General features: G+C 43.9%; 1 protein-coding gene across 1 annotated transcript; it reads right to left on the reverse strand.

The window, feature by feature from the left end:
* Nucleotides 1–2,253: 2,253 nt before the first annotated feature.
* Nucleotides 2,254–13,616, reverse strand: RPL7 (ribosomal protein L7). Its single transcript, XM_077492878.1, has 7 exons — nucleotides 13,477–13,616; nucleotides 11,544–11,649; nucleotides 11,236–11,402; nucleotides 7,368–7,505; nucleotides 6,854–6,963; nucleotides 5,062–5,273; nucleotides 2,254–2,308 (listed from the first exon to the last, which is right to left on the reverse strand). Exons 1-6 carry the CDS (start codon nucleotides 13,488–13,490, stop codon nucleotides 5,065–5,067), a joined length of 744 nt encoding a protein of 247 aa, XP_077349004.1. The 5' UTR covers nucleotides 13,491–13,616; the 3' UTR covers nucleotides 2,254–2,308; nucleotides 5,062–5,064.
* Nucleotides 13,617–13,874: the final 258 nt, after the last annotated feature.

Genomic DNA, 13,874 nt, shown 5'->3' on the forward strand with positions numbered 1-13,874 from the left:
CTAGTCTCAAAATGGTCTCTCCATTCCTGAGGGAATTCGCACATTTCAATTCCAAACTCAGAACATGGAGAGACCAGCCGCTGTAATTTTAGTTACTTGCTTTAGCACAGGAATTAGTGATACCTATGATTGTTGGGCTGATATCTTCCCTTTATATTTGGTATGATGAAAATGTAAAGTAAAGATTTCTTAACCACTTCAATACCAGGCACTTAAACACCTTCCTGCCCAGAACAATTTTGAGCTTTCAGCAATGTCGCACTTTGAATGACAATTGCACGGTCATGCTACACTGTACCCAAATGAAATTTTTATCATTTTTTTCCCACAAATAGAGCTTTCTTTTGGTGGTATTTGATCACCTCTACGGTTTTTATTTTTTGCGCTACAAATAAAAAAAATACACTGATTGGCATCCCTGGTGGTCTAGGGAGGATTACCTTTTGCTTAGCATCCCTGGTGGTCCAGTGTGGGCATCCTCAGGGGGGCTGTGCTGATAATCGATCAGCACAGACCCCCCCCTGTCAGAGGAGCAGCCGATCACGGCTCTTCCTATTTACACTGATCAGCCGTGATTGGACTGACACCCCGCAACAATGATCGCCGCGATGCGTTCCCCCGGGGGCGCGCAGCGGCTCATAATCCTGATCACGTCATATGACGTCCGATCAGGATTATGAAACCACTTTGCCACCGTCAATTTGTAATAGGGCGGGCGGCAAGTGGCTAAAACAAAAAAAAAACCTGGGTTTTAATTTACACAAATTGCAGTTCTGAATGCCATACCTTGCTGCAAAGTTTATATTTTGCAGACTGTTCATTCACTTCTTTCTGAAGCACACTGATATTGGACTAGGCAGACATTAGATTAGAGCTAAAACTACTTGCTGCAGAATACTGCAGCAGATCAGGAATTTATCCATGCAGACTTGAAGCAGTTCTTCAGGCATGTGTGAAAATTAAAAGTCAGCAACTACAAAAAAGGTTTTGCTCCAGCCCAGAGCTTAATCGTGATTAAGCTCTAGGGCCCAGCAAACTGCATTGAGGGGGCTTGGCCTTTCCAGAGCCAAGGCTGCCATTTATTCTGCCACGGGTTCCAATTTATGATGTGTGGCTGACAGACACTCATCAGTCCCAAGATCCAGCACTGTCTTAAGTCCCCTGTATCTCAACTGTGGGGCAGCCAGCTGTGACTCCTTGTGGACACAGCCACATGTGCTTTGTGAATGGTCCTGCAGTCCTCCGACACCTGTGTTGAGTCCAAGATGGCTGCGAGCCATTTTCAGCAATTAGATCTATTATAGCTAAAAGGCAACCACTCCAAAAATGCTCCGCTAGACAAATGCACACTTCCTGGTCCCATGACTCCTCTTAATACAAAGTGTGGGGTAGGCATATGTATACCTAAAAAGCTATAGCTTTGTAATGGTGAAGCAAATAACTAGGGTGACCTAGCTGGGACATACCTTTTCTTTTTTTAGCCCTCCCCTATGCCAGGAATGCCTCAAAAGTTCTTCTTTTCATGTATACCCTACTGTCAACACAACAAAATACCTTATACCCTCTTAGAGAACAAAGTACTCTTACCTCATCCTTCCTCCACTCATGGCACAGGAACCAAACATGACATTCCAATCATTTGCACCCTTAACTCCTACCACTTCCCCGATAGCTACTCCCCCAAAATGATTATTTTATTCACCAACTGTGGATTACATTAAGAGCTACCAGGCAGTCAGTCATGCTCATGTGTTTAACAAGAACGTATGACATTAACATGCTTCTTTGTAATTTGGTTTGTATACCATATTTTACATTTTGGGGGGGGGGGGGGGGGGGGGGGGGCTAAGGGGAAAACAAAGACAGAAAATGTTTTTTCCAGGCGTTCAACAAAGCATCCCAAAAAAAAAAAAAAAAGGAAAAAAAAAAAACACACACTTTACTGCAGGTTTTTTTTAGGAAAGCTCTGTACTTAAAAAAACGTAGGGCAGTAAACTTTTGCCTAATCAACCCCTTTATTTACTAAAACTGGAGTGCGCAGAATCTGGTGCCATTCTGCATAGAAACGAATTAACATCCAGGGTTTTTTGGGCAAAGCTTAATTGAACAAGCTGAAGTTAGAAGCAGATTGGCTACCATGCACAGCTGCATCAGATTTTGCAGTCCAGTTTTAGTAACTCAACCACAGAGTCTACAAAATTATTGCACAATATCTGAACTCGCATATGTTGCACAAAATAACACAACTCTGAAGACTTTGTATGTAGATTTTATTAACAGACTGGGCAGGGAAACATCCATCGAAAACCTGCAAATACAGAAATGAATCAGTTAAAAATAGGTCATAAACTGAATGCACCACCCTATATCACCATGGTGAGAAAAATTTTTGCCACGTTTGTGTGTTTAGCATGTTCTGGTAAAAGCAATGGAATCAGAAAATAACCTGAAGAGAAGCAGACATTTGGCTGTCACACACTGTAATGTTACATATGTAGCTGTCTGGCCACAAAGCATGCCAAGCTAACAATTTGGATAACCCATATACCGTTTAGTTTGATAGTATTGCTATGTACTGATTGTACATTTCTAGGCATCGGTGCCAGAACGGATGGATAAAGCCAATTTCTGTGCACATATACTAGAATTACAACACATACCTTATAAATACACACAAGTCCCAGCAATCCTATGCAAAGCACAGTATTAAACATATAGAGGCTAACTGACTGCATATGCAATTAGCATATACCTTTACCTCTTGATAGCAGTGGCATCACTAGGGGGTGACTTTTGGAGCTCTAGCCCCAAGTCTATACAGGGGTCCCCAAGGGGAGAGGAAGCTCTCTGGGGCCAGAGATATATAGACACACACACACACACACACACACACACACACACGTGCATGTCCACCCCAGCATATGACTTTACTACACTGCTATGGGCTCTAGCCCCAGATCTTTTGTAGACCTAGCAACTCTCCTGCTTGATAGTAAAATAAATGACTGCATCACACAATGTACAGTCCCAATATATAGGGAATTCATCAGCCTGCCTAGGTATTTCTGCATGTAGCTCTGTTGATTGGAATAAAGGGAATCTGCCATATCAGCAGGATTAAATGTGGGAATAGATGGCTTTAAATTCGACTGGTTCAGCAGGAACCAGACAAATGTCTATCAGTGTGTAGCCACCCCCTTTCGGCGGAAGTAGGTTTTAGATCAATGCCTGTTAAATGGAAAAAGTGTCAATCATTGGCTGCCACTACTGATCAGCATATCCTGACAGCACTAAGTCCCGCTGTCGGAACGCACTGTCCAGGCAGGGGTGGGGGCGAAGTCTTTCCATCCACACACCCATGAGGTGGATGGAAGAATGCTTTGTGTTTTTGGTCAGCTTACTTTCTGCAAAAAACCCACAAAATATGAGCCAATGCTGGCAAGAAATGACAGAATTTTGAATGAAAATTCTTATAAAAAAAAATAAATAAAAAAAAAAAGTTATACAAAAATACTCAGAACATTCGAATGGCGTTCTAAAGGTTTAGTTTGCTTTTAACATTCGGATTTTGTAAATATAAGACTTTACTGCATTTAAACCACATACAATTATCATGCAAAGTTTACCATCCTGCTCCTTTTCACATAAATGTGGTTGAACACAAACACCAAACTGACCCACTTAGGATTAGAAAAAGTTAACTTTTTTTTTTTTTTTTTTAAACATTCTAAGAATTTTCATTCAAAATTCTACCAATCTATGGCCAGCTTAATGCCTGGAACATGCAAGTTATTTTTTTTGAACAAAAAATAAGGGGGAGGCGGTCTCTGTACTAACTCTGCAATGTTAGTACAGCATTCTCCCCACTGTGTAATTCGGTTCCGACAGGGGTTGGTTGAACAGAAAACGGTCGTGTCGGAAAAGCACCTGTACACACAGGCCAAAAAGTCGGCCATTTTGGCCAATGTCTGGCCCGTGTGTGCAGTTGCAAGTATGTGCCCTTGCTTTATAAATGGACAGCGGACTTTAGATGGTGAGGAGTTCATGCCATTGTTACAAGATAATCAATGTTGTTCGCCTTTACCTGTCGGTGGTCATTGTTTTGGCTAATCAATGCATATAATACTATTCCAGGTGGGTTTACCTATCCCTCTGCAGCCTCAATCTGCTGCAAGTTTTAAAGCCTTCTCCAATGGATCACAGGAGTGCACTTAGTTCTGCACTACCATGACCTGTATCCAGCCAACAGTGGACTAAAAGCCAAGGTCAGCTGACTTCACTCAGCCGGTCCAGGCTCTGGAAAGATCCCAGCGAGCCACTGCTGGAAGACTAAGCCAGCAGCTCCCGCCCCCTGCACAGCCTAATGCTCCGGGCAGCACTGGCGGGGCAGAGCAGAAAGCTGGTGACTGACTAGTCACCAGCTCTCTTCAAATTGAAGACTGGAGAATTAAGCAGTGTTCAACTTGAAGTACTCAGTTCTCAAGCTTGGAATTGCTGGGGGCCAGATGCTGCATCGACCTAGCACTTGCACCTTTGAGCTTGCAAAACAAAGGAAGTGCTGCAGACAGCAATGTAGTAATCTTTTCTTTATTAAGTCATAACTTTCAGAACAGGTGTGACTAGAACGCCGCATCCTCATGGTTTTGGAGAAACTCTAAGTGTTGTACCTGCAAGCTGTAATGAAAGAAAAAAAAAAAAAAAATTCTCCCATTTGTTAAGAAAATACTCTTGTATATGGCCGGCCATACACTGTCCGAATCTGATGAACCTGCCAAGATTTGAACCGTGTATGGGCAGGCTGACTGTACCAAGTTGAACGATCAACTTTGGTACAACCAGCTCACTGGATTTACCTGTGATTATCGCTAGCAATCGCTTTGGAAAAGTGCATTCAGGTAAATCCGTGCCACTCCATACAGGGAGGTGTAAACTCCTCCTTAAGCAGAGTCCAATTTGGAACCAAGAAGCATGTGTCCTTTTCTCTGTAACATGTCTGCTTCTTAGCAAACTCAAGGTTTGTCTACCTCACATAAACCAATTAATTTTTGCAGAAGACATTACCTTTTAGTTCATCTTCCTTATCAGCCTGTTGATCTGGTCTTCCCTGTTGCCTGCGTCTCCACCTTCTACAAAGTGTGTGGTTTTCTTTTTCATTCCACCTCTGGGAGAGGACAATTTGAAGGGCCAGAGGAAATTGTTTGCTGCCTTGAAGTTTTTGCCAACAGTGTAGATCTCATGGATCAGATCTTCAACACAAATGATGTTACGTTTCCCTGTTGGAATAAAATATATGGTTAGTCTTCTTCCTTTTAGAACCCTTGAAGTGCACCCAAGAACCCCAAATTACACAGTCGGGGGTTGTTATAGTTCATAATATAGAGAATAAAAAGGTGATCACATTAAGATTTCACTTAAATACACAAGATTTTTACTGCAATCAACTGGTATTTTTCTATACTTTTGAGAAAATTTGGGACTTCTGGCTTAAAGCCCAATTCTGTGCAAAAAATTTTTCACCATGCAGAGGAGCTGTGCTCACATTGCACAGGTTAACTTATCCAGGGGGAGGAGAAAAGACAATTCTAGGCTCCTCCCCACAAAAGACCTCTCCGGCAACCTTGCGATCTTTAGCTGTGGCCTGTTTCCAACATCACGGAGCCCAGAGCAAACTTCAGACTAGAACAGCCCACCATTTGACCATGGAGGAGCACCATTTATGAAAGATTGAGAGTATCGTCTTCTCACCCGCACACAACAAGCAGTTGGCCAAACTTTTGCCATAGCTTAGTTTTAATGCCTTATCTGTCCCATGTCGACACAAAAAGCATTACAAAATGCATAGAACGCATTAAGATGAGAAAACCTTCCAACTTTACAATCACTAAGTGCAATGCTGCAGGAACATTATTGAAAACAATTCAAAATGGCTTGGTGGCTTTACATATTATATTAGATATTATAAGCACTTCACAAAACAAAAACCCTGTTGCAGGTATAGATTGCAGACCAATAAAGGTTCCTGCACACACCTGCAGCAGACTCCAATACCCTACTTTTACAGCTAAATCCTGGGACATTCTGACAAAAGGTTCTTCCACCACCCATATACAGGCCTACTAGCCCCACCACTGGCAAAAAGAATAAGATAGGTATGCTAGCTCCATCACTACGAGAGGAGCATAAATGTTCTGAGGGAAAAAAAACAAAAAAAAAAAACCCCACACACACTGCACGTTATGGCTGCAATAGTGCTGTATATACTGTATGTGAAAGGCATTAGAACACCTCGAACCTGCCTACAAAAACCCCTAGAGGAATAATTTTCCAAGACCACTACATCTGACATCAAAACTTTTTTTTGTTTAATTAATATCTGCCATACACTGCACTCCCCCCCCCCCCCCACACTATAAACATTAGATCTGCATTTAAGTTTTAAATGCAAGAGGTTTTTTTTTATCTTAATGCATCAATATAAAAAAAAAAAAAAAAAAAACACTGTATCTAGCAGCATCCCTCCCCCCCACCCCCACAACACTTACCCCAAACCCCTTTCTCTGTCCACGATTCCCTCAGCCATCTGGTACTCTCCTCCCAATCTGCTGGGGCACAGCCAAAGCACTATTGGCTCCCGCTTCCATCAAAAGTCTGTTAGCCAATAAGGGGAGAGGGGGCGAGGGCCAAACGGCAGCTGTGTGTCTGAATGGACACACAGGGTTGCAAATTGGCTCAGGTGCCCCCCATAACAAGCTGTTGGGTCTATGGGGGCACTGGGAGGGAGGGAGGGGCCAAGAGCAGTGAAAAGGGACCCGAGCTTCTATATAGGGTAGTCGCATTGTGTATTGTGGCATACCTAGGTATTTCTCAATTCGAGAGTTGTCAGTGAGAGGGATGCGCTGCTTCTTGATCTTTAGGTAGCCTCTCTTGTAGATGAGCTGCTTCACAGACTTCAGATTAGGATACCTAAGAAAGATAAAACTTTAGTTTACCACCAGTCAAACTGCTGGAATACCTAAACCATCCTACAACAGCAGCACAAATGGCTAGAGGCATGAAGCCATTGGCATATGTAAAACAAACCTTCCACACAAGTCTAGAGAATAGGTTAGTTGGTAGTAACTGTACTAACCCGTTTACTATAATGTAAAAATAAATTTTAGCTGGGAAAAAAAAAAAAAAAAAAACACGTATAAACTGACTGTGCGCTCCCTGTTCCAATTACTAGGATTCAGGCACACAGAAGCCCGTGAAAGCTCCTGCAGAAGCGTGTATGAACATTTTACCAACTTTTTCCTTCCTTCTAAAATGCTGGAAAAGATGACAACTTTTATCCTTTAGAGGTTGCTGCCACAGGACAGGGAACTCACCCCCAAGCAATGTAGGGCTCCACCAATCTCAACATGTTGATAGAAGCCTTGTTGAGCTTGACAAAGGTGCCGTTGAAGATCTGGCGAAGACGGAGGAGCTGCAACACTTTGCGAACCTTTGGACTTACTCCATTGATACTATAAAAATGGAGGGAAAACGCATAAGCAAAGCTTTGACACATCAACTCGAACATTTTGCTTCAACTGGATAAGATCTAAATTAGTCAGTGAAAACAAATCTAAAACTGATGACCCGCTGTTGGGGGTACTGGTAGTTTCAGTTTTGTATGCAAGACATGACTGAAATGAATACTCACTTTCAGGAATACACATTAATTTCATATTGCTTTGGGTAAAACCAGTATGGATGCAGGATAGAGACTGCCATGTTCTGCAATTACATCCTTTGAATGTGCAAGTGCTTTTCAGGTGGTCAACTATTTTCATTGATTAGTTAGGGCATTAAAGTGGAAAGTCTCTCTTCCAATCATCATGGATTTTTAAATCTTAAACAGGGCTAGTATTAGTGAATAGATAAGAAAATGATATATTTTTTCCTGTTTTAAACTCTCCCCCCCCCCCATTTCTTCAGTTAGTTCCTGTTTCCAGGCCTAGGCAAATGAGGTCATCCCAGGAGTCTTCAGGAGAAGGAGGGGGTTTCCCAGCATAGCACACACCCCTGCATGCTTGAGCTAAGGGCAGATGGATTCCAGGAAGTACATTTTACATTAATCATTTTCCCTTACTCAAGATGGCCATGACCAGAAATGCTAGGGGGTAGCTTTTCAAAGCGATTTAACAAAACAAAGCATATAGACATGAACGGAATGGGGGAGTTTGCTTTGAATATTAAAAATGAATTAAATCATGTTTTTGGTTTGTGGTGCTCAGATGCAGTGAAGATACTCTTTAAAAAAGGAAAAGAACCTATGATCAGCCCAGCCCACCATATACTTCCATTATAATAACCTCGATCCAGCGCTGTGCCCAAGAGCAGCAGCAACGCCCCCAACCCCCCCATAGGACTAATGCAGCAACAGGTACCATTGACTCCTGCTGTTGTCAATCAAAGCCTGTGAGGAGGGAGCAGGGCTGAGCTGCACCGTGTGCATCAACAGAAGCACATTGTGGCTAGGGATCAAACCTGCACGAGTAACCCTATAGTAAGCAGCTTGTTATTCTGAAGATAGGAGCCAGAAACATCGGTGGGGGACCCAAGGAGCAGAACGGGGGTTGCTGTGTAAAACCATTGCACAGAGCAGGAAAGCACAACATGTTTAACCACTTCAGCGCCGGAAGGTTTTACCCACTTTCAGGCCATTTTGTGGGATACTGCACTGCATCACTTGACAATTGCGCGGTCGTGTGACACTGTACCCAAATACAATTGTTCCCCCCCCCCCCCCACAAAGAGCTCTCTTTTGATGGTATTTGATCACCTTTTTTATTTTTGCTCTATAAACAAAAAGACCGATAATTTTGAATAAAAACTTTTTTTTACTGTTTGCTAGAAAACATTACCAATAATTTTTTTTTTTTTTTTTTTATCGAATTTCTTAATTTGGCCAAATATGTATTCTGTTACATATTTTTGGTAAAAAAAAATAAAAATACAAGCAGCATATACTGATTGGCTTGCGCAAAAAGTTAAAGCTTCCAAAAATTATGGGATATATTTAGCGATTATTTTTTATTAATGGTGGTGATCAGCGATTTTAGTGAGACTACAAAAATATTGGACACCAAGTGACACTTTTGGGGACCAGTGACACTGATACAATGAGAAGTGCTAACACAAATGCACTGATCACTGTATAAATTACACTGTCAGGGAAGGGGGTAACAGCGAGGGCAACCAAAGGATTAAGTGTGTGCCTGTAAGGTGCTTTCTAATGCTGGCCATTCGGCTGTGAGACCAAACGATGGTGCCATCATGTAAATGACCAATATATCATTCAGGGGACCAAAATGAATACATTTTTTGTTTTGTTTTTACATATACCTAGTGCAAACAGTTTGGACGGGAAACATTAACTTTTCAGTTTATCGCTTGTTTAAAAATTTCCAAACTTATCCTTTGTTTTTTCAGCTCATAAGTCCCAACAATTATTAGTTTTGTGCCCTATAAACTGGATGAAAAACAAACAGTCTAAATAATTGGATTTTGGACAATTTTTCGTATAGTGTATGGCCTGTGGGGGGAGTGGATACACTGGAGGAAAACGGATTGCGTTTCAGCTTAGCTGAAACACAGGATCTCTCCTTTGCTCCCCGACAGATCAGTGGTTTCCACAGAACAGTGCGCCGCAAAGACTTGGAGGATGGCCTGGTGGGCAGCAAAGAAGCCACTTCTCTCCAGGAAAAACATCAGGAACAGACTGATATTCAGCAAAAGGTACAGGGATTGGACTGCTGAGGACTGGGGTAAAGCCATTTTTTGATGAATCCCCTTTCCGATTGTTTGGGGCATCCGGAATAAACCTTGCCCAAAGCAGAAAAGGTGAGCGCTACCATCAGTCCTGTGTCATGCCAACAGTAAAGCATCCCGAGACTATTCGTGTGTGGGGTTGCTTCTCAGCCAAGGGAGTGGGCTCACTCACAATTTTGCCTAAAACACAGCCATGAAGAATGTTACAAAAACAGCAACTTCTCCCAACCATCCAAGAACAGTTTGGTGATGAACAATGCCTTTTCCAGCATGATGGCGCACTTGCCATAAAGCAAAAGCGGTACATGGCTTGGGGAACAAAACATCAAAATTTGGGGTCCATGGTCAAAAAACTCCCCAGGTCCTATTGGGAACTTGTGGTCAATCCTTAAGAAGCAGGTTTATATATAAAAAAAAAAAAAAACACAACCACCAAGCATTAATTATGCAAGAATGGGCTGCCATGGCAAATTGCAGGTCTTGAAAAAGAAGGGTCAACACTGCAAATATTGACTCTTTGTAAATCTCAGTCTTGCTACATTAACCTGCTACTATCAGAGCATACACCAACACAAGAATGAGGCACTATTTCAGTAGCTCTGCTTGCCATGCTGTTTTGACCCAAAGTTGCGCCCCCCCCCGCCAATTATAAAGCACTTTGCGCATGCACAGTATGGAACCGTCTGTGAAGCTAAAAGGCTTCACTGCCTGTTTCCCTTAGTGGAGATGGCGTTAACACCCAACAGCCGATCTGAAAATCGACTGGGGTGCCAACAGCACGGGCTCCCTGGACAGGTAAGCCGCTGGGCTTAAAGAGGAAGTAAACCCTGATAGGTTTACTTCCTCTGTTTTCCTGCAAAGGAAAAGCATAATGGACTACTATGCATCGCATAGTAGCCCATTATGTGTCACTTACCTGACACAGGAGCCAGCGATGTCACCACTGTCCCCTGTAGTACGGAGCATCCATCTTCCGGGTATCACTGCTCCGGCCACACACAGCACCGATGCAGCGATGACGTCCCTCCCGCGCATGCGAGCCGCTAGCAGAGATAGTGCCCCTGCGCGCTGCTGTCTGTCTATGGCGCATGTGCCATAAACAGCTGTCACTGTCTTTTTGTAAATATCTCCTAAACCGTTTAGGTTTAGGAGATATTTCTTGGACCTACAGGTAAGCCTTAAGCTAGGCTTTCCTGTAGGTCAAAGTGGTTGGAACACCTCTAAGATCTGTGTGCAAGGCAAGAAAGTCAGCAAGACAAAAAGACATTTGCCATTTTCAAAAGGACAGTAAAGCAGTGGCAACCTCTAGGTTTCCCTCATAACTGGTTTATGTTAAAAGCCTTCCAATAGTTCTCAGAGGGCACTTATAATCATATAACACATTCCAATATCTATTGTGAAGCCTGAGAACATTAATATTCCAGCAACAGGTTAGCTTACCCTCTGATTCTAATGACGAATGCCAACTTGGGTTCAGCAGGCACATAATAGTTTCCAGCTTTGCGAGCCATCCTAGCCAGACGCACTTCACGCCTGTACAGTTGTCTGTATTCTTTGTAGTAGGATTCGGCTCTCTTGTAAATGACCTTCCTTTTTTCTTTGCGGGCCTGAATGAGAAAATAAAAACTTTACCGATTTCCATATTAGTAATCTCCCCCTTGTGTTAGGAAGATACATTTGTGAGAAAACCTACACAAAAACATGAGGACCTGATAAAGGTAACACATACAAGTATTAAAAACACTCACCTTCTTTTCAGCTAGGATTTTCTTGATCCTTTTAGCCTTGGCCTCCGCAAAGGCTTTTCGCCTTTTTAAAAGGCTTTCTGGAACGGATGGCAACTTCTTTTTCTCCCTGCAATCAAGAGTTTTTTTTTTAAACATATGGCCAAAATTTACACATATGAAAAGAATGCCACACCAATTAGAACCCCTTGTACTACAAAAAATGAGTAAGGCCCCTTTCACACGGATGATCCATTCAGGTCCGCGTGGCAGTTTTTTAGGCGGAAACTGAACGGACACTCCATAGAGGTCTATGGAGGGATGGATGACTGTGGTGACATGTCTGCTGACATCTGACCTGCTCCGAAAAAATGTGACGGAGGAAAAATCTATTATTCCAGCCGTCTGCGGATCAGATGACGACGGACTCTACAGTCTGTCCTCATCCAATCCCCCATAGGGAAGAGCGGTGCTCTGACAGGTCCATCCCTGCACGGTGTGCAGACACGGACCTTGTCATCTTCCTGCTCAGCGGGGATCGACGGAGCAATCCCCCGATGAGCAGAGTGGGCTCCGGACACGTCTGTTTGAAGGAGCCCCAAGACTGTCAAAAGTCAGAGTGTAAAGGAAAAGTGCATTTCTTACATGTTTGCATTGACATCTGCAGAGCAATGCTACCATGATCAATGTGTTGTGGGTGCAATGCACAGGCCCCTGCTATGTTCCGCAAATCTACTATGAGTTATGGTGAGGGGCAATAAACCATGGACTACGAGCGTAATGATACCCCACTAAGATCTAAGTGTCCTTCTCGCACAACTGCTGACAGAACTTTTTAGACTCGCCATTCACAGATCCTTTGAATTGATGATGCACCCATGTGGGGCACCAATTTAAATGATAGGAGGCTGCAGATTGAAGCCCCCACAATTCAGGTTGGGGAATGTGACAGTGTCCTGTTACAGACTATATATGGATTAACACAAAGGTGGACAAAGCCTTTCGTGATCACATGAAAGGAGTGCAAGCTGTGTGTCAGGGCCCAGGCTGCCAGACATCTCTGCTCGGTCCTTCAAGCATTCTGACAGCTCCCAGAAATCCTAATTTTGGGGTCCACTCACATGATTACGTTCTGGAAAGCATAAAAGGCTGCAGTGCTCAACATTTCATTGGCAATTTCCTACAGCAGCCATTCTGTGCCGATGTTGCCGGGCGTTCTGAGCTGTGGCCGATTCACCTCCCATCTGAAGGTGTCCACACAAGCCTGGAGCTCCCCCTCACCTCTCTGTAAAAGGCCTGCTACCCACTGACACCTCACCTATCGTAAGTGGCATACTAGCCACAGACACCTACCCCCTCTCCCACATAGGTGGTATGTTGCCCGCCGAGCCCCCCACTGTAAATGGGATGCTACCTACTGACACCTATGCCTCCATCCCGCATACGTAGCATGCTACCCACTGAGCCCTTCACTGTGAATGGCCTACTACCCACCAACACCTACCCCCTCTCCCAAGTGACATTCTACCCACTGAGCTGACTCCTGAGCCCCCTCAGTGTGAATTGTATACTACCCATTAAGCCCGGTTCATCGATTTTGGCCAACGTCCAAGATCTGAACATCCAATGCAACATTCCCAATGTACAGTACATGCATGGCTCGGTCTATATATAGAAGTGTAGGAAGCTGGGCCTGTAGTATAGAAGGTGATAATATACACGGAGGGTGCCCCCAGTGATATGAATAGAGGAGCCCCGATCACAGACTGACAGGCCGCAACCACCTCAGCCAATCCCCGGCCCCCCATACACCGCCCTCCTTCCCTCCACCAGCACTAATACAGCGCACAGTCTATCCGGCACCGTCTCACAGCATTACTGATGAGATCAGAAGACGGGGAGAGGCGCTCTGACAGACGGATGGGAGCGGATTATACAGAGGCCATGGACTACTCACTCTGTCCCCGCCATGTTCACCACCGGAAAAGAGGGCAACACGCATGCGCGGAGCTCAGTTAAACACACGGCGATGTGACATCATCGGGCTGCGCTGGAAATGTGGAATGTCCCAGTAGCTTCCGCTTCCGGTGTTCTTAGGCAGATGTCTGTGTTGTGTAAAGACTGCTCGGCGCGTCTGAGGAAGGTGCCTATAATTATGGAGGATGTGTCGGCTCTGTGCTGGGGGTTCTCTGCATGGAGATGGCGGCTCCCTATACCTGTGAGAGGCTCAGACATTAGAATGTCTAGTTCTCACCCAGCACCTTGTATTGGGGAGTCCACAGACAATAACATATAATCTCAAGTGAGCCACGCATCCAACAAGTTCTTAGTTTACAACACTTTCTATAAGATCAC

The sequence above is a fragment of the Lithobates pipiens genome, unplaced genomic scaffold (genome assembly GCF_037356315.1).
Source record: "Lithobates pipiens isolate NorthernLeopardFrog02 unplaced genomic scaffold, aLitPip1_a1.2 Scaffold_19, whole genome shotgun sequence".
Classification (NCBI taxonomy): domain Eukaryota; kingdom Metazoa; phylum Chordata; class Amphibia; order Anura; family Ranidae; genus Lithobates; species Lithobates pipiens.